General features: G+C 56.4%; 1 protein-coding gene and 1 long non-coding RNA gene across 4 annotated transcripts in view; both read right to left on the bottom strand.

The window, feature by feature from the left end:
* Positions 1 to 801: 801 nt before the first annotated feature.
* On the bottom strand, positions 802 to 3,436 carry LOC123379494. The gene is made up of 2 exons (XR_006583958.1): positions 2,508 to 3,436; positions 802 to 1,567 (listed from the first exon to the last, which is right to left on the bottom strand). It is a non-coding gene; the product is annotated as an uncharacterized LOC123379494 (long non-coding RNA).
* An 8-nt stretch (positions 3,437 to 3,444) lies between these two features.
* Positions 3,445 to 21,023, bottom strand: part of PAX7 (paired box 7) — a 97,319-nt gene continuing 79,740 nt past the window's right edge. For all 3 annotated transcript variants that reach the window (XM_003989610.6, XM_006934359.5, XM_006934358.5), the window contains exons 8-9: positions 13,178 to 13,424; positions 3,445 to 4,769 (exon numbers count right to left, since the gene is read on the bottom strand). In XM_003989610.6, coding sequence (XP_003989659.1) covers positions 4,654 to 4,769; positions 13,178 to 13,424 — 363 coding nt within the window. In that variant the 3' untranslated portion in view covers positions 3,445 to 4,653. The remainder of the gene's footprint in view (positions 4,770 to 13,177; positions 13,425 to 21,023) is intronic.

The following is a 21,023-nucleotide window of genomic DNA, read 5'->3' as shown; positions in this document are numbered from 1 at the left end:
GAACATATGTGGAGTAGAAGCTGCTGTTCCTTGCCCAGATCCCTTTCACTGAGCCAGTGCACCTGTACCCTAACAGACGTGTTGTCACTGCTATGGGTGCATCCTTACATCTTTCTCTGGAGAACTGCCCCCAGCCCACAGGATGCACTTGGGCCAGAGTTGCTTGGGTACATTAGCCTTTACCCACATATCCACATACCCACATTCCCGAGGAACAGCCAGCAGCCATGAATGACTGACAGTTTAGCACAAGAGGCCAGTCCTCTAGTCTCAAGGTGAGACTAGCTCTGTGCTATTCATGCTCGAGAGTCCCCGGCACTATCAGGTTGAAACTAGACTCCAGTTAAAAGCTCCTCCTGCTTAGCTCCCTCCCTGTCCTGTGTTGCTTCCTTCACTCATTTATGCATTTCTCTTGAGGGCTCCCCCTCCATAAATCCACCTGCCCATGAATCCCCATATCAAGTTCTGCTCTTTAAGAAAACATGGAAGCTTCTGAGCTCTCTCCTACCTTCCAAATTCTATGTCCTAGGAAAAGGACACTGAGGGCTCTAAGCTTAGCAGCAGGAAGTCTGTCCTGGTGAACAGAACTGAAACTTCATCAGAGAGATGCTTAAACAACAGCATTCCATTGGTCAAATACTGATTGAGCATCCACTACCTGTCTAACAGCTGCTTGGCACTGAGGGGCCCGGCGGTCCTATTCTGACCCTCTAAATTAGGTCAAAGAGCTTCTCAGCCACCCCTCGGTCCCTTTTAGGGCAGCTGCCTAATGACAGTCAATTAAGGACACAGAACCTTGGAAATGCTTTAATTTCTTTTAATGTATAACAGTTACGCCTGAGTTACAGAGGAAGCGCTCACAAGCAGGTAGTTAAAGCAAATGCCAGTTTCTCTTTCTAATCTACTACTCCATATAGCTGAATAAATTATGGTGCGATTATATTTAAACACACACCCTTGCACCCACAAGCCCACTCACACGCCCCACTCACACTCTCAAGCACACACACTCACTTCCACATGGAGGAATATGGCTGAGTCAAACACGAAAGCAACCGAGTTGCAATTACCAGGAAGAAGGAATGATCTAGAGTGCTATGTGGACACGTCCCAGGTGGGGGATTGGCCGTGTTAGAGCTGACAGAAAGAGTCCCCAGTACACAGCTGCCTCTGAGCATTTCAAGATGGCGGCCGGAGTACCCCCATTTTGGTCTCGGTTCGGTGCCTTTGCAGGAGAGAGCGGACAACCCCAAAAAGCATCTAGTAGTGACGGGAACATCGGGAGCTGGGCGAGAACATCAACCTGAGAGAGGCCCCAGAGAATGTCTTTTTCGGGCAATCATGGAATTTCACCAAGTTCCAGGATCCAAATCTCAGCACGCTTCAAAAGCTCCATCTGAAACAACGTTGGATCTCCGGGGAGTCTGGGCCAAGTCTCGGACCTGCTCTGCTCTCAAGCCATAGTCAGACTGGAAATCTGACCTTCTCATTTGTCTTCTGGGCAACCCCCCCTCTTCATCCTTCCTTCCTTCTGTCCCATTCCTCTATCTCTCTTCTTCATGTTCTTCTAGAAAAAGAATGGCAAAGGTAAATCAAGTAAAAAATAAGAGTGTGAAGCATAGCTTGGTTCTTACACATCACTTCTTTCTTTTTTCATAGCAAGAGAGAAACAGCAAATGAAAAAAACAAAGCAATAAAAATGAAAGAACCCAACAGAGCCTGGAATGTATAATTTGAAACACACAATATGCAGATATATCCCTACAGATGGTCTCTGGCCACTAGCACGACACACACTGTGGGGGTTTTCTTTCCTTTTTTAGTATATATATATATATATATTTATATAAAAGTCGACTTCCTATAAACGAACAGCACATCACCACATTTCCAACTAATGTACAATGAGCTCATGAGGGACCTCCCCCCCCATAGGTAGGACCAACAGCTACTTGTGGTAAGTTGGAGGAAACATCTCTTATTTTGCTATGGATTCTATTTACAGGAATGGATGGGGATTGCTTCTGGGCTGACCTGGCCACGGGGATTCAGGCCTTCTTTCTTAGGCTGTGGTCAACCCTCAAGAGTTTGAAGCCTTGTACCTCTTGTCCCACATCATCTGTCCGGTGAGGTTGTGAGCTGCCAGCCCAAGATGGAGTTTTATGGACTGAGTTGGCTAGACACATTAATACACAGGATTTTAGGGAAATTTTGCCAGGTGGGGGTGGGGCTCCAGGGAGAATAAGTCCCATTTTCTACCAAGATGGTGGCTTGGGAGAACTCCAGAGAAATTGGACATAAAGAGAAATCACTTGGTTTATTCCCATTTCATCACGGGGGCTGGGGGGGGGGGGGTGGAGATTTGAGATTGGTCCTAGCATGGGAATGTCACCTCCTGGGAGTGAGGCTGGGTGGTTTTGATGTCACCTGCCTGAGAGCTCTGCTCCTGGGTATGTAAGGGGATTCAAGATGATTTCTGAGCCAGGCCTCCAGGGGGGAGGCCTGACCATTCAAGGAATGTGGATGAAGACTGTGGTTGATCTTAAGAGCTGCTTCCTGGCTGTGATGGTTACAAACACGGGGACTGGGTCACCAAGGGACAACACAGTCTTCTTTTCTGTCCAGAGCTTGAAGAACCAAAAGTCTCCCGCAGTAGATGCCCCAGTTGAAAACTGGGCTGACCTCCACGGGCCACACATGTCCAGGTATCTGCTGCTACCAAAGAGTCTGTTTGTCTCCGTGTATCCATAGGTTCCTCTAAACCAGAGATACGAGCCACCCTGGCCGTGGTCCAGGACAGGCTTGATGTTACCAAGTCTGAAGACGAGAAAACAGGTGAGCATTTGTCACAGAAGCGGCATCCACGCAGGAAAGTGTCCTAGCATCTTGCTAGCCCAGTTCCCCAGGAGGGAGGTACTCGGGTTGACTGAATCCCAAAGCAGCAGCCCTTCCCTCCGGGAATGTCTTGTTGGCTGAGAGCAAGCGGCATGGGTTGAGCAAAGAGGTGGCCTCATGTGCCCAGCTGTCACAAGTGCCTCTAACCTAGCAGCACTTGATAAAGGTGATCCAAGTATAGATGATAACAATGGTGACGGTGGAGACGAATATAATTTTGATAAATAGGTGAAGGTAGTCAAAAGTCCCAAGGGAGGCAAAGTGAGGGGCTCGAACCATTCCCCAAAGATTTCAACTTTTAAAGAGAAGGGATATGAAGAAGCCACCGGCGTGGCCAAGGAAGGCGCCTTTCCCCTAGTCTCTGGAACCTTGGGCATCCCCCACCTGTCTAGGAGCGGTGGCCTGAACACTGGCCACATCTGCCCCCACTTAGCTGTGCTGGATGAGTAGACAGGGCCCTCTCGACCTAGAGTGGATCAACACTGAAAGGTGCCACTGTCAGTGGGACAATGACGTGCCCCCTCCACTGCCCCCCCCCCGCCCCCCGCCACCAAATGTCAAGGGGAGTCTGTGGTTTTGCCTGTGGACAAGCAGTCCCTGCTGGTCCCATAACCCTCCTCCAGAGCTCCAAGGGAAGCCCTCTGCTCCCCAGCAGCTTAAGGGGCAGATGAAGGTGCCCTTACCAGAGGGCCAGGCATGGAGGGGGCAGGTTCAGGTCTCCAAGGGAGGCTTTGTGAGAAATTGCAGCTCCAGGGGTCGTGGGCTTGAAGGCACAGCACTAAAGCCTCTGGCAACAAAGGGCTGCTGTCCACAAGCACAGGAACCCCAGCTAAGCAACGCCCTTCTGAGCCTGCCCTCTGCCCTCTGCCTCTCGATACACGACTTGCTCCCTTCCCCCTCCCGCCTGATTCAGAGAATGGGAAACTGAAGAGCCCGTGGGCTCCCTAGGCCCCGCATGGGGTGAGCAAGGCTGGAACCTAGACTTCAGTCTAGGAGCCTGCTGCCTCGGGGTGCCTGGGTTGGGTCTTTGGCTGCTGGCCGCCCACTGCTGATGAGCCCCTCTCCCCGGGTAAGCCTCTGCCTGGTCCTTCTGGAGCCCCCACCTTGGCTAGATTCCCACCCCCTACACCCAGCAGAGGTGTGTGGGGAAGGTCCTGGAGTCCTCAGAATTCCTGGGTGATTCCCCTGGGAAGACCCCAGGACTAGGGTCCCCTCTCTGCTGGCGTCCCAGCATCCAGAGGAGGAATGGGCTGTGGTTCAGGCCCTGGGCCAGAGATCCACCTGGGAGGAGAGGGCTGGCTCCCAGCACTTCCAGCTGGGAGGGACCCTGTGAGCTCCACCCCCACCTCTGGCCGGGGTACTCACTGGAGTCGGGTCCAAAGGGCTCCAGTACCTCATCCCAGATACCATCCTCCTTTGGGTGCCCAGGTTGCTCTATTCGGGGTGAGCTTCCACCTCTGTGCCTGAGATAGCACAGAGGCCACGACAGGATTTGACTGGGGGAATGGCTGCAGGCTGACAGAAACCCTCCTGGAGAGAGAGTGGAGGGGCAGACTCCAAGGGGGTTGCTCTGGGTTCCTAAACATAGGTGAACGGTAGACTGGCTGCACATCTCCAGAGGGCTGGCTATGAGAAGGGAATGGGCTCCTTTCCTGGCCTCCTGAGACCCCAGGGTAATGAAAGGGCTGAGGCTGGGAGGCTCAGGGATCAGTAAGGATTGGGCTGGGACTTGGTCTGGGGCAAGTCGCCCCAGGGTCCCTAGTAGGCCTGGCCAGTTTCCACAGGCAGGAGTCCCAGCACAGCAGAATGTTCCCCAAGCTTCATGCGACGCTGTGTGGAGAGGCTCACGTTTTTGGCCAGGTAATCAACAGCAGCTGGAAAAAAAAAGAGAAGCTCCTAGAAATTAAGGTCCTTTTGCCTATTCTTCCATCTGCCCCGTATCCATCATCCATCCATCCATCCATCCACACTTCTGTCCATCTATCCACCTGTTCTTCCATCCATTCATCCATCCAACCATCCATCCATCCATCCATCCACCCGTCTGTCCATCTATCCACCTGTTCTTCCATCCATCCATCCTTCCATCCATCCATCCATCCATCCATCCACCCATCCATCTGTCCACCTTTCTGTCCATCTATCCACCTGTTCTTCCATCCATCCATCATCCATCCAACCATCCATCCATCTGTCCACCCTTCTGTCCATCTATACACCTGTTCATCCATCCATCCATCCATCCATCCATCCATCCTTCTGTCCATCTATCCACCTGTTCATCCATCCATCCATCCATCCATCCATCCATCCATCCATCCTTCTGTCCATCTATCCACCTGTTCATCCATCCATCCATCCATCCATCCATCCACCCATCCATCCATCCATCCATCTGTCCACCTTTCTGTCCATCTATCCACCTGTTCTTCCATCCATCCATCATCCATCCAACCATCCATCCATCTATCCACCCTTCTGTCCATCTATACACCTGTTCATCCAACCATCCATCCATCCATCCTTATGTCCATCTATCCATCCATCCATCCATCCATCCATCCATCCATCCATCCTTATGTCCATCTATCCATCCATCCATCCATCCATCCTTCTATCCATCCATCCATCCATCCATCCATCCATCCATCCATCTCTTCATGAAGCTCATTCTCTTACTTCCTCTCTAACCATTAAGCAAATATTTACTTAACACTTTTATTTGCCCAGCTCTCTCATAGGTTCTGTAGGAAAGTACAAAAGATTCCACATCGTTGAGAGAAGAATTAGTTCCCTTTCCAATACACCTGTACATATGCCTGCTATGGGGGATGTCCGGTGAATCCCACGGAGCCTGGGTAGTAATGAGGAAAAGATCCTTCTTTTTTCTCTGGAGCCTGAGCCCAGCTCATGGGTGAGACACAGCAACATCCCTTACATCCCTTACTCAAAGTTGAGCCAAGAGATCCATGCAGAACAAGGAGCCAGGACCTTGATATGCTGGGAGCTGAGACCTTTAGCCTTGAAGTTCTAGCCATCCAGAGGGATGAGAGTCAGAGGGGGTGTGCTTGTGTGTGTGAACAGCGGAAACAACAATCTCTGCATAGTAACAGGCACTAACATGAATGTTCACCCATGAACAATGCTCACGCATGTACATGTGGACAGATGTGGATGAGCTGTATGTACCTGTGTGAGTAGAGCAGGGGGAATGCCCACGCATGCCCAGGTAACCGTGTCCAGGTGAGTTGCACCTAAGCCAGGTACGCATGTCAGTGTATGTGTGTGCGCAGGCGTGACTGCTAGGTCTGTGTGTGCACGTGTTCTGTCTCGACTCTGCTGTGTCCGCCTGAGGCTACAGCAGAGATCAGCTCTGACCAAATGATGTGACTGGCATGGGACCGAGGCCTCTTGAGGCACAGAGATGCTACCTCCCAACCTGGAATCCATGGCCGAGGCCAAGGCGAGAGGAAATATAACGACTACTGCCCTGGACTCACGAGGCCTGACCCGATACTCTCCTTGTCACCTGCCCGCTGAGGGGCCCTATAGCACTCCACATGCCTCCCCAAAGTCGAGGGTCCCTGCCTACGGCAGGTGGGTAGAGCCAGGTGTGGGCACAGCCAGAGACAAGGCCCAGGGAGGCGAGTTGGGAAGTATCAATAATTGAGACCATATTCTTTAGGGGTTCAAATCCTGCACCTGCCAACTTTTAGTGTGTGATCTGGGGCATACCAACCATCTCACCTATACAAGCCTCAGTTTCCTTGTCTGTAAACATGGGGATAACGACAGTGCCTAGGTGGAAGAATTGTGGGGAGAAAGTGAGAAAATGCATATAAAGAGGTTAGCACTGTGCCTGGTACATGGTGAGCTCAGAGGCCTTGGGCTCTCACAGGACTGGGATTTAGGGAGCAGGTGTGCAGGTGTGACCTTTGACAGAGGCAAGAAGGAAAGGAACAGTGAACGGGGCAATCTGGAGTCCCAACTATCTCCGGTGCATGTGGCTTTGGGCAAATCGTGTTGCCTCTCCAGGCCTGTCTCCCGGTCTGTAAAATGGGGAGAGCAGATCCCAGCCTCCTCAAGGGCTGTTATGAAGATCAAATGAGATGACGTGCTTTGAGATGCTGGGCACAGAAGGCTCAGGGACTGTACCGATTCCTAAAGGATATGCAAATGTCCTGGGGTTTCTGCAGTGTCTGGGCTCTGTGTTCCTTAGCTTCCAGGCTCTAGGGCTTGAACTGAGGCCCTGGGTGCTGTCCCTGACATCACTCAGCCTCCAGGCTCCCAGCTGGTAACACAGAAGGGGTGGTGGCCTGTCTTACCCCTCACTCCACGGTGGGGGCGAGGGGCAGGTGGAAGAAACTTCAATCTCTGGATCTCTGGCCTCAGGGGCAGCCTGCAACTCAGGCATCTCGTCTCTGCTCCTTGGAGCAAGTCTTATCTGGGCCCCAGGGCCTGACCTTGAGGAAGCTAGTCTGTAGAGCCACAGCAGGAAGAGGAGGGGGAGCTACAGGAAGAGAGGGAGGAGCTACCCAAAGACCGAGCTCATTCTCCGCCCACCGTGCTCTATGCCCCTCACGCATGCGCGATCTCGCTTAATGCTCACCGCTGCCAGGCTGCTAGTTCCGCTGTCCCATTTTACAGGTGGTGGAGCCAAGGCCCTGCCCTAAGAGACTGTGTAACTGGGAAGGTCACGTGGCCCTCAGGCTGTGGACCCAGGCGGTCTGTTGCCAGCTCCGAACCACCCCCACGCGCTTCGCCCGCAGCGTCCTGGGTGTGTGCGCTTTAGAGGGTACGGAGCACTCGACACCCCAAATCCTGCGTGGGCCCCCGTTTCGACTCCAGGAAGTGTGGGTGGCTTCCCAGGGCACGCGGCCGAGTCAGGCGACCTCTCCTGACTCACCGAACGCCTCTGCCTGTTCCGCCTTATTCCACCTGACGTCACACTCTGTGCCAGCCGGTGCGGCTGTCCCTGGGGGGTGGGGTGGGAAGGCCCGGCTGTGGAGAACAGTCAGAACAACAACGCTCGATCCCTCACATACGGAACGCTTACCACGGGGCGAGGCGGACACGGTGTCCTTTAATTTCTCACCAACCCCATGGTTTAGGCACAGCTGTTCCCATTTTACGAAGGTGGAGACTGAGGCACAGAAAGATTGCTGACTCACGGTCAGGCGCTGCATGTGAGACGGAGGAACCCGAATTTGTCCTGCTTGTGCCTCTGGTCACTCTGTGTCCTCCTTTTTCGCCTCTCCTGGCTGCCAGCCAGGGTTCAGCCCACAGGACTTTCCCCAGGCCCTGCCAAGGTGGGCGATTTGACCCCAAGAAGCCCAACTTTACTAATGACCAAGCCAACTTCAAGGGCACCCTCGGTGCACAGAGCCCGCCTCTCCCTGGGGTCGAGCCTGGGGCCGGCGAGGGCAGGGCTGTGACATTTCTCATTACAGCCTCTGTCAGCGGCCCTCCCTGTCCCTCTGTCTCTCCGCGTCCCCTCTCCTCTGCCTTGTGCCCGCGCCTGGGCTCTGAACGTCTCAAATTAGATTAATCGGGAGTTGGCAGGAGATGCCAACCAGTAAACAAATCTCAGCCGTCAGCGCCTCGTCAGCCCGCGGCCCCAGAGGAGGACCCTTCTAGACACAAATTCTTATTAGACTTGTCAGATCTATTAAAATTCTTTTCACACTTCTGCGTTCTATCAGCCCCATCATTAGTACGGCCCTGGCCTCTGGGAACACCAGGGCCATATTAATCTGCCGTGTGCCCTGTCCCTGCCCCCTGCCCCCACCCCCTCCAGGGACAGGAGAGACAGACAGATGGACAGATAATGGCTAGGAACGAGAAAAAGTGTGGAGGTGTCCCTGGGAAGACAAGAGGCCCAGAGAGAGGAGTGGACTCTCTGGCTGAAGAGTTTAGCCACGTGCACCCTCCACGCACACCTACACCTGCAAGGGACGCTCTCTGAGGTCAGGGCCGTAGGTGTGGCGGTGTTCGCATCGATGCCGGATCTCAGGCAAATAAATACCCTCTCTGGGATCCATTTCCTCGCCTGTCTGCACGCCATACAAAGCAGCCGTGAGTGCCAGGCCCCATAGTAGATGCTCACTAAAGGGTTATCTATCCTTCCTTTACACGCGTCTATTTTGCGTAATTATACCTCGAAGCCAGGTACATATAAAGTCATGAACGTGAACCGACACAAAGGTGGGTCGAGGGCTGTGTCACTACTGATAACACAAGTTGGCGGTTTGGCCAAAAGAGAACCGGGTTGGAAGTTCAGGGGACCTGGAGTTCGCCATTCACCTACTGTGTGACCTTGGGAAAGTCCTTGGCTCTCGCGTCTATAGCCTGAGGACACATAACACCTACTCTGGGTAGGGTTTTGAACACGGCAGGAAATGAATACGCGATCTGCCCAGTGCCTGGTGGGCTAAACTCCTGCGTGGGACAGATGTGAGCAGGTGACAGGTGGACCTGGGCATACACAGGGGCTGTTTGGGACGTGCACACTCTTGCACGTGGACTGGGAGCCCCGCCATAGGCGTATTCAGTCACCTGTAAACACGGGGCAGGCGGTCAGTGGGAACACGACGGGTCCCTGTCCCTGACTGCCCCAGAATGTCAAAGGTGAGGAAGACGGCACAATGGAAAAACGTTGGGGGTCTAATCCCTGGACTCCCATTTCCCGGATGGCAAAACTGAGGCAGGGTGACTTGGTGGCAGACTTAGTGATGTTGGGGCCAACACTCCCCCAGGCCCCTCCCAACCCAGACCTGGAATCTTGGTGGGGTGGGGTGGGGTCTGCCCTGGGATTCCCTCTGGGTAGGGCTGGAAAATACGACTCAGGAGGATCCGGGGTTGGGAGGGGAGGGGGGCAGGGGCTGGAGCTAGATGGGGCGAGTGGGGAGGGTGGAGGGGAGGGGAAATCGCCCTGGCCTGGCCGGCCTCTTCCCTTCTCGCCTCCTGGGCCCTTTCCCTTTTGATCCCCCCTCCCCGGTGGCCCCCATGCTGACTCTGGGGTTAATTTTATTTCCGACTTGGGCAGGCCCCCTGCAGCAGGGCACGGGGCTCCGGGGGTGACTAACGCCTGCCCCAGGCCAGGGCTGCTGCCTCCGCGGAGCGGCTCTAAACTCTTTATCAAGAGCATGTGTGTTCGCTCTGCCTGGGAACGCGGGGCCGGGGCCGGGGCTCGCCTCGGGCCCCTCTGGAAACTCTCGCACGCATGTGTGCGCGCCCTGCTCTCCGCCGTCCCTGCACACGGGTTCCACCCCCTCTCGCACTTCCTCCTCGTGCACGCAAACCCACACGGGCGCAGCTGCACACGCAGGCCACACGCGTACCTGCCCGGATGCACAGGGACACACAACCACACCTGCGTGCACACCTTAGCGTGCACACACCCGTGTTTACACACTGCACACACAGTGTACGTGTCCGTGCTCCAAATATATACACACCCACGGACACACTCAAGCCTCCGTGCACGTCTGGGTGCACACGCGTTGCCCGCACGGATAACCACACACCCCTGCACACTCTCGCACACGTCTATTCACGTGCGTACCTGTTTGGTACACATGCCATGAAGTGACACAGCATCACACGTGCAAATACACAGACAGACACATGGAGGCTCGGTCACACGGACGCACCTGAATGTGCACTGAAACCCATGTGTGCGTCTTACGGACACACATACCCACATGACCAAATGTGTGCACCTGTGCACTCACACACAAACTCACATGCACACCGTGTGGACGCAATATGCTCATTGAAAGTCAGATATGTGAGGGGCGCCTGGTGGCTCAGTCGGTTAAGCGTCCGACTTCGGCTCAGGTCACGATCTCGTGGTCCATGAGTTCGAGCCCCGCGTCAGGCCCTATGCCGACAGCTCAGAGCCTGGAGCCTGCTTCGGATTCTGTGTCTCCCTCTCTCTCTCCCCCTCCCCTGCTTGCGCTCTGTCTCTGCCTCTCTCTCAAAAATAAATAAACATTGGGGCGCCTGGGTGGCTCAGTTGGTTAAGCATCCGACTTCAGCTCAGGTCATGATCTCACAGTCCGTGGGTTTGAGCCCCACGTCGGGCTGACAGCTCAGAGCTGACAGCTCAGAGCCTGGAGCCTGCTTCGGATTCTGGGTCTCTCTCTCTGTCCCTCCTCTGCTCGCACTCTCTCTCTCTCTCAAAATAAATAAATAAACATTTTAAAAAATCCATTAATTTGGGGCGCCTGGATGGCTCAGTCGGTTAAGTGGCCGGCTTCGGCTCAGGTCATGGTCTCGTGGTCCGAGAGTTCAAGCTCCGCATCGGGCTCTGTACTGACAGCTCAGAGCCTAGAGCCTGTTTCAGATTCTGTGTCTCCCTCTCTCTGACCCTCCCCTGCTCACACTCTCTGTCTCAAAAATAAATAAATGTTAAAAAAAATTTTTTTTTAAAGAAAAATAAACGTTAAAAAATTTGTATTTAAAAAGCAAGGGGGCGCCTGGGTGCTCAGTCAGTTAAGCGCCTGCTTCTGCTCAGGTCATGATCTCATGGTTCGTGAGTTTGAGCCCTGCATGGGGCTCTGTGCTGACAGCTCAGAGCCTGGAGCCTGCTTCACATTCTGTGTCTCCTTCTCTATCTGCCCTGCCCCAACTTGCTCTCTTTCTCTCTCTCTCTATCTCAAAAAATAAACATTAAAAGTTGAACCATCGGGGCGCCTGAGTGGCTCAGTGGGTTGAGCGTCCCACTTCAACTTAGGTCATGATCTCACAGTTCGTGGGTTCAAGCCCCGCGTCGGGCTCTGTGCTGACAGCTCAGAGCCTGGAGCCTGTTTCAGATTCTGTGTCTCCCTCTCTCTGACCCTCCCCCATTCATGCTCTGTCTCTCTCTGTCTCAAAAATAAATAAACGTTAAAAAAAATTAAAAATAAATTCAGATATGCGAATAGGCATGTATACATACACTCACACATTCACACACACAAACGCACATCTACACACAAAAAGAGGCGTGCACGAACACACGTACGCTGAAATACACGATACACGCACATACATCACACATATCTATGAGGCGTGTTTTCACGCTCACACGCATACATACATGCACATACACATATCGAACACACACGTACATGGGGCAGGGGCCATGAACACAGCCAGGAGGTGGAGACGGGCACAGCTGGCCCTCATTTAGCTGTGGAGGCCAAGGCCGTGTGGGGAGGAAGCAGAGGTCAGTGAGGCCGGGCGGGGGTGCCCTCGGGCTGGGACCTCAGCCTCTCACCACACGCCCTTCTGATTAGTTTGACACCAGCAGGTGAGGCCTTGGCCAGGAGGGGTGCAGGAGGGGAGCCCGGTGACCTCGGCTCTCTGTGCCTCTCCACTTGCCCTGCCAGTGCCCCATCTGGCAGCTGGGGGCGGCGACCGGGCCTGCCTTCTGCAGCCTTCGGTCCGAGGGTCTGGTGCCCACCGCCTCCGGGCAAGATGCCGGCGGGGGGGGGACGGTGGCTGGGGCGGGCATGTGAGACCAGCTCCGAGTGGGGGGCAGTCAGGGCTGAGGACGGGGTGGGGGGTACAGGAGAGAGATCAAAATACAGCTGTCCCCCCTACCCAGGGGGCAGAAAGGGGCAGGGTCTCTAGCATCACACCAGCCTCATGTGGCCATCGGGCCCCTGAAATGTGGCCACAGGCAACTGAGGGACCGAATTTTACATCGTAATTTAATTTGATCTGCAATGTGATTTAGCTTCGTGGTTGGGAAACTTTATAGCGTACTTGGAACACTCTGCTTCTCCGTTGTGATTTTATGAAATTTAAAGACAGACCAAACAGTTTTCCAATGAAAACTTGGTGTCTGAATTCACATGGGCCGGATTTCAAAGACGCAGCGTGAAGAAAAAGAACGTGAAACATCCCATTCATAACTCTGTACGGCTTATGTGGCAAAATGATCATCACTTCAGATGTGCTGGGTCAAACAAAATATGCCGGGAAGAAGACCTGCGCTTGTTTCTTCTGACGTTTTAATCTGCGGCTACTGGGAAATTCGAAACGCCACGTGTGGCTCATATCAACGTTTCTACGGGGCGACACTGCTCGAAGGCCACGAAAGTCGCGTGAGTGCAGGGGCCTGGCTCGGCATCACCTGAGGACAACGGTCCATCCCGTCCGGACCTCAATTTCCTCGCCTGTGGAATGGGCGCCCCCACCCCAACTCCACCTTGCAGCTCTCTGCAAATAAACAGAACGTCCTCGGAGCGGGGCAGGGAGGGGGAAGAGGAGGTCTAGGGCGCCGGGCACTCACTCTGGCTGTACTGGCCGTACTGGTAGCCAGCCACGGGGTCCACGCTGTAGCCGGTGGTGCTGTAGGTGGGCGGGCAGTAGGACTGGGAGGTGGGCAGGCTGTCTCCCGGCTTGATAGAGTCGGCCCGCTGGCTGCAGCTGGCCGAGATGGAGGTGGCCGAGTCCAGACCGCCGTGCAGCGGGGAGATGGAGAAGTCGGCCTGCGGCTGCGGTGGCACGGCGCTGGGGTTGCTCAGAATGCTCATCACCTGCAGGGGAGAGACCATCAGTGCGGCCCGAGCAGCAGGCGTGGCGGGGGGCGGGGGGGGGGCTCGGAGGACGGACCCCGCAGACGCGTGTGTCTGTGTGTGGGGGGGGGGCGGGGGTGGGGACGATGCCAGGCGGGCCCCAGACAAGCCTTTGCTCCCTTAAGATCCCCGCAAGGCACCGAGATCTTCAGTTTACTCGGTCTGCTTGCCCTGTGGGTAAGACGGTTAGTGGTTTCTCCTGGTCAGGTTCTGACCTACGGGATCTCCCCTGGCTGAGAGCTCCAGGCAGCTGGGCAGGGCTTCGTTTGCCTCTGGGCTATCCCCATGGCCTGGCTCTAAGGGACACCTTGTGCCTGTCCGATGAATGAATGAATGAATGAATGAACGAACGAACAAATGAATGAATGAACTAACTAGCTATGTCTCTCCCATCCGACAGGGGCGTCCCTCGGACGGGAAACTGCGCCTCCCATCAGATGGGGATGCCCCTATCTTCTGACACAAAGGTTAGAGAAGGACTCTGGGTCTGTCCGGCTTCCCCATGGCAGGCCTGCTATGCTCTTGACTTGGAGACCCTTGGAGATCCTACAACACCAACACCCATGGCCAATGCTTCCAGATAGCGTCGCAGGCAACCTTCTTTGACTCTGGTAGCTCTCAGCTGTCTGTGACCATCACCCCTTCCCTGCTTGGCCCATACAGCAAACGGGAAGTCACCATCGGTGCTGGCAACCCAGACAGGCAGGGGTGAGGCTCATCTCTGTAAACTCAGCTTAAAGAACTTGGTGCTGGCTCCCTGGTGTGTCCACTTACTCATTCAACAAACATGCATGGATGGTGACTGCGGCCCCAGGATTTCAGAGGAGGAAGAGCCACGGTCCCTGTCCTCGGCAGGAGGGTGTCTGGGGCTGGTGGGGGGGAGGCAGCTGAAAGCACAGCATCTCTGCTATGACGTGGTGAGGGGCATGACAGAGGCAGCTCTCAGGGGGCTCTGGGAGCCCAGGGGAGGGGACTCAGCCAGTGTGGTAGTCCAGGAAAGCTTCTGGGGGAGGTGACAGTGGCTGTCCGGCTCTCCAGGAGAGAGAGTGGGGAAAGGCAGTGCAGACAGCTGGGTGGGGGCACGGGGGCACGGGTGTCCCGCTCAGTCCAGGGAGACGATGGCAAGACAGGTCCTTGTGAGCTGACCTGCAGGGCCCAGGCCCCTGGTGGCGACACCCCTTATAGCAATGAGGCCGCCGGGCCAGGAGGGGAGCCTTGCTGGTGGAGGGTGGCAGGGAAGATAAGGTGGGGTCTGTGTGCAGAGGGCTTTGCACCTGCCCAGCACTCCAGAATCAGGACCCCGGCTCCCCTAAGCCTCGTCTTCCCTTTCTCCTTCTTTTCCTTCCTCCTGGCATGAACTCAGGTGACCCTCCCAATCCAGAGCCCTGCAGAGATGTGTGAGGCGAGCTATGAGGCCCCCTCCCCAGACGAAGTAACCGAGGTCTTCAAAAGCCTGTGGCTTCTTCAGACCTCACGGCAAGTCTTTGGAGAGCAGCTCGGAGTCCAGAGGCCAGAACCCACCCGCCCGACAGGGTCAGGACTGACCGTCAAGGATGAGTGTGGGCGTCTGACCTCTTCAGAGGTAGGTCCTCACCCCAGGGGCTGGCAGCCTCTGGCGGGGGCGAGTGGGGCCGGGGTCCCAGGGGCTGGGGCATGAGCACAGCCTCTCCGTGACCCTTCCCTCCATGCTCCCAACACAATCCCCTCACCCTGGGCTCACTCTCCTCAGTCTTTTCGCTGCCCACCCCCTGAGCCCGAGTCAAGGGCACTGGGCCTCGGGGGCTGGTCTTGGCCTTCTCCGCAGCCGGCAGGGCTCAGATGGGACTTAATGGTTCATCAGCCCCATCGACCTGGCGAACGCACGGGGACGGGAACGGGAGAAGAGGGGAGTCTAGGCGGGTGCCCGTGGAATCTCCCAAACTCACCCTCTTTCAGGGGAGGGTCCACATAGGGTACAGGGGTGATGGCAAGAGGGACCCCGTGAAGGGGGGGGTTGTGTGAGGACGGCCGACACCATTGGACTGTGTTTGTTGCTTTCTGACTGTGGAGACAGGTTCTCCCGGGTTGAGGAGTTTGTGGATCGCAGGGCATCTGGCACTCGCCAGGGAATTAGGAGACCAGATTCTCTTCCAGGCTGCCTATCAGGTTCCCACTCGAGACCTTACTTTCCATCTAAGAAAATTAGGAAACTCGCCACCCATCCCATCGCCCCCATATAAACATCAGCCTCGCTATCCCTTCCAAGGAGGCCTGGACTCCGAGAATAGACTCAGGGGCTCAGGGAAAACACACAGGCCTCGTTTCCCGTCCTTCAGGAGGATAATTGTAGGGGGCGGGGAGACTCTCGGGAGGGTTTGTCAGCTCTGGTGAGACCCCGGTTTAATCCTCCCCTCCCGCACACCACCAAGATGCCAAGCTCACAAGAGACAATGGACAGGGAGAGGGGAGGGCTGGGCGAGGGGAGGAATGGGGGAGGGGAGGGAAAGGGGGAGGGGTTAGGAAGAGGACGGGCGTGTTTTGGGATGGGCTGGGAGCCACGCACACAGACAGTACTCATCCTGCAAGACAGAGACCGGCAGAGAACTACCACAAGTCTGACCACAGCACTCAAGAATTATCAGTGGCTCCCCATTACCTCCCAGATAAACAGGACAAAGTCTTCTTGTGATCAGACCGCTGCCTGCCTGTCCCAGCTTCTCCCCCTCTTCCTGCCTGACACGTCATATCCCCGATACACCAAATAATCCGGTGTCTCCCAAAGACATCCGCCATTCATTCATTTATTCACTCAGCAAACATCATAGAGTGCTACCATGTGCCAGGCCGCAAAGAGGGCTGGGCTGTGAGCTCTTTGAGGACAGGATAGAACCATGGCTCATCTACCTTTGCAGCCCCAGCACCTACATTGTGCCTGCTGCATACTAGAAAAACCCTGTTGAATTCATGGGTATCACTTAACGAATACTTAGTGAGCACCTAAGTGCTCACCTTAGTGAGCCAGACACTGAGCCGGGCCCCGAGCATCAGCGACTCAATGCCCTCCTGGGACCACCAGTCTAACGAAGGAGACAGACAACAAACAAATTATATGAATTCCTGATACCCAGAAGTGCTATAGAGGAAAAATAAAGGGGGGATGTGGAATAGGCAGGCAAGACCTCCCCAAAGAGGTGATATCCAGCAAGACCTAAAAGGGCCAGCCATGGGAGGGTATAGCAGAAGAGCCTTCCGGGCAAACCAGTCAGCAAGTGCAAAGGCCCTGAGGTGGGAACACACCCAGCAGGTTTAAGAAAGGGCAAGGAGGTCAATGCTGAGTGAAATCCCGAGAGTTGCAAGGCCTCCTGGGGCCTCTGTCAGAAAGGGCTTGCGTGGTGCCCAGTGGCTTGGGAGGCCTTGGACCCTGGGCCCATTAACAGACAGCTCAGAATCAGCTCAGGCCCAGGGAGATTTTCCCGTAATGGGATTTGTTCAATGGGATTTGCCCTGGAACATCAAATCAAATCCACATCTGGGATAGGTGTGAATAGGGAGGTGCTTACTCTCTCCCAGAGTCCCTGGCGGCCTCTCTCCATTTCATCTAACCCCCTGACTCTAGGCATGGCAGTTTCCAAGCTATTATCTCCCCTATTTTGCGGATGGGGAAACTGAGGCACAGAGAGGCGAAATCACAGAGATCACACAGCCAGTAAGTGGCAGCGCTGTGATTTGAACCCGGGTCTCCCTGCCCTCTAGCTGTGTTCCTTCCCAACAGGCTGTGCTGGAGACCGTGGGGGAGGAGAGGCCCTTGGCGACCCTGACGAGCGGGTCCTGTGGACCCAAGTGGCCCTCCATGCCCCCCAGTTGGCCTGGGGACCCCTGGGAGCAGAAGCAGGGCCCGCAGAAGCAGGAAGCGTTTGCCCAGGGTTAGGGGCCCAGCTGAGAGGTCTGGGGCCTGCAAACTTTTGAACTTGAGGAAGTCCCAGTCTGATGCGGTAATCCACCCCCCTCAAGAATGCTAAGGCCTCTCCCCCGGTGGGTTTTACTTTTTTCCCGGTGACCTTGCTTTCGCTAATGTATTACTTCTTGGTACGTTACCGTTACTAACTCAAAATCAATACCGACCTCCACATCTGTAAGGTTTTATCTGAAGGCAAAGCTCCGGGCTGTCCGTCAGGCTGAGTGACAGCCATCCCTTCCTCTGCCCCCACCCGCCGTGGCCCCCGCCCGCCCCCAGCCCCTTCCTCTCCCTCAGCTCTAAATCAGTCCCAGCCTCCACCAGACTAAATCAATAAGGGGCAGCCTCAGCCCCCTTCCGCCCGCTGGGGAGAGGCTGGCTCGCCGGTTTGGGGGTGGGGGCTGCGGGAGCCCCGCGCCAGCCCTCCTTCCACATCCTCCGCTCGCCACCCCCCACCCCCCGGGATGCGGTGGCGCGCTCCGGTCCTTTAAAAGAAGGGGATGGGAAAAATGTAATTAATTCCCTCCGCTCCTGAGCTGGCCCCAGGGCCTGGGACCGAGGAGGCAGAGCGGTGGGATCTGCACCCTCTGTGATAACCGAGCGCGCTTCGGGAGCGAGGCTGCAATTAGAAAGGGGATCGCCATCACTCGGGCTCCGTGGCAGGGTGCGGGGTGGGCGGAGGGGGCCGCAGAGGGACACACGGGGGGGGGGGGGTGGCGGGGCGGGGATCAAGCCTGGAGAGGTCAAGGCAGTGGGACCCGGAGATGGGACCGGGGCTGGAAGGAGGCCAAGGACCACCTGGACCTGTGGGCGGGTCAGGGAGCCCCACCCTGGCACGGACAGAGGGGACCCCGAGCCTCCGGAGGGACAGCCGTTTCACACACACACACACACACACACACACACACACCCCGCTCCGCCCTCCAGGGCTCCCAGGAGCTTCCCTGCAGCACCGGGGACCAGAATATCTGCACTAACATTCATGCTCAGCCCGGGGTGAGCTGTGAACCCTGGGCAGTTTCTTTAGCCTTCTATGTGTCAGTTTTCTCATCTGTATAATGGGACCGGCAATAACTGTAGCTACCGATAGGGTCCCTTTAAGAATTAAACGGGTCCGTGCACGCTGAATGCTTAAGACAGTGCCAGGCACACGTCTCCTCCCCTTCCACCTGGATCAGAAGGGACTGAGCTTGAAAGCCACCCTTGAGGGCGGACTCAGGGAGCTCCTCCCTGTGTCTTTTTCACCCCCTCTTCCCCATGGGGCCTGGCACGCAGTGGGCGCTTTCTGAGTGGGGAATCTCTGCTCCCCCCGCCCCCGCCCCACAGAAGCTGGGGCCTGCACCCTGACAAGGGAGCCGGGTGTGAGTCAGCGGGCCAAGGCACACCTTCACGAGGACACCCCACCTGAGTCCAGGGAGGCGAGGCGGCCCCCAAAGCCTCTGTCTGGATCACCCAATAGCTTCCGGGACACTTGCCCCCACGCCCGCTTACACGGAAGCGCAGGTAAATACATACAAACCCGGGAGACTGCCACGTGTTCACAGGTGGGGAAACTGAGGCCCAAAGGGGGCAGTGACTTCCACTCCAGGAGAGTGGCACCACAAACTGATGGGAGTATAGCCCATCCCTGGGCTTACGGCCGCTCCTGCCTGCCCTCAGCCTCGGGTTTGGCTCCAAAAGGACCAGCTGGTGGGGCCCACTGAACGCTTTTATCTCCGACGTCAGCCCTGGTCCCCCGTCTCACTAATTCATTCTCCTGACTTCCAGAAGAGGTGAGGGGGGCACGTCTGGGGGGAGGGCTGCCGATTGGCCACTGTCAGGAGAAAAGGCAAGGGTATGGAACACAATGCTTGAACTTTGTGACATCTGTCTCTGGGGACTGAGGGACTACCGGGGGCAGCCCCGCTCATGACTTGCCCTGGTCCCTAAGGGTCTGGGGCCTGGAGTCCCTCACTGGGTCCAGATGGAGCTCCTGGGGGCATGCCCGGCTGAGGGTCAAGGCTGCTGCACTGGGGTCTGTCTGCTCAGCTCTGTGTCTCCGCCTTGGTCGCCCACTGGAATCAGCGGGGGAGTCTCGTGAAATGCTGGTCCCAGGATCTCACACCCCCACAGGCTCCCAGGAGTCGGTCTGAGGCTCTGGGCATCAGGAGGGTTTAAAGCCCGCTCCCCCGGTGATTCTAACGTGCAGCCAAGTCGGCAAACCGCGGCGCCCAAATCACTGCCGTTGTTGCGACCCACGCGTAATAACGGGCGCCAATCCGCACCCACGCGGATGGACACGTGGGCACGCACGCAAAACACGCTGACGCGCGTGCTGACACGCGGCGTGATGCAGACAGGCCAACGCGAACACGCACAGAATGATACGCACGGGCAAGTGCACATACGCACGCGGCCAGGCCGCGCGGCGTCACACGCTTCGCGGATGCACACGCAGGCAGACACGCTTACACGGTCACGGACACCGCAGTCTCACAACCCCACGGTCGCCGGCTCCCGACGGATACGCAGACACACTTCACGCCAACACCCCCCCTCCCACCCCCCACCCGTCCCACTCCCTGTCCCCCAGCTGCACACTGGGATTACTGCAAGCGAGAAATCACCCACCCAGGCAGCCGAGCACCCCCCGCTCCCCCTCTCTCCTGCTCGCGTCTTGCTAAGAGGATCGGGGCCCCCTCCTCTCTCCCTGCCCCCTGTGGACAGCGGTAATGGGCTTCGGGTGCTGACTTTGAGGTTCCAAACAAGATTTCCTGCACGTCTCCCTGTCCCTGCCCCCCACCCCCACCCCCTCCTTCGCCATCCATCTCTCCGCTCACGGGCCTCACCCTCCCTCCGCCATCCACATCTCAACCAGGGGAGCCGGTGCTCAGCCTGGCCGGCAAGGTCCCCTCCCTCCTCCACCCCCCCCCCCCACCCCAGCCCCTCTCAGATCCTTTTCCAAGCCCGGCTACTGCCATTCTCTTGCCCAGCACAGCCCCTGACAGTTTCCACAGCATTTCCCTTCAAGCCTCACACCTCTTCTACGGAGCAGTCACCCCACTTTCCAGATGAGGCACAGGCTTAGGGGCTCACCCAGAGTCACCTGGCGAATGAGTGGCAATCCTCTACCCCCGACTCCTAGTCCGGTGCGCTGGTCCTGCCCCTGACTGTGGTCTTCCTGTACCATATACGGCCCTGGGTCATTCTCAGGTTGATGTGTGTGTGCGTGCGTAATGTGTGGGTGCAGGTGGGAGGACCACACGTGGGAATACTGCATGTGTGTGCACGTTCGTGAGTCTGCATGCACATGCCAGTGTGGCTTATGTGTGGGTACGTGTCCCGTCTGCCCCTCTAGCTGACCTCCCCAAGGGCACACCCTGGGGCCGGGGGGCCATCTGGTCACTGACTGCTCTCTCTGACCAGAGGGGGATTTGCCATCCCCAGACTCCTTCGGATTTTCTCTCCCTTCCACGTCCAACACAGCAGACCTCAAAAGACTCAGGGGGGCAGGCTCTGTCTGGCTGGGGAGGAAGGCAGGCAGGATAATTTCTGCAGAGAACGGCTTCAGCCTAGATGGGGAAGAAGACTCGGGAAGGCTAAGCCGGGATGAGGCCTTGGGCTCGGGCCTCACCCAGAGGACGCTT

The sequence above is a fragment of the Felis catus genome, chromosome C1 (assembly GCF_018350175.1).
Source record: "Felis catus isolate Fca126 chromosome C1, F.catus_Fca126_mat1.0, whole genome shotgun sequence".
NCBI lineage: Eukaryota > Metazoa > Chordata > Mammalia > Carnivora > Felidae > Felis > Felis catus.
This window is presented reverse-complemented; position numbering and strand designations above follow the sequence as displayed.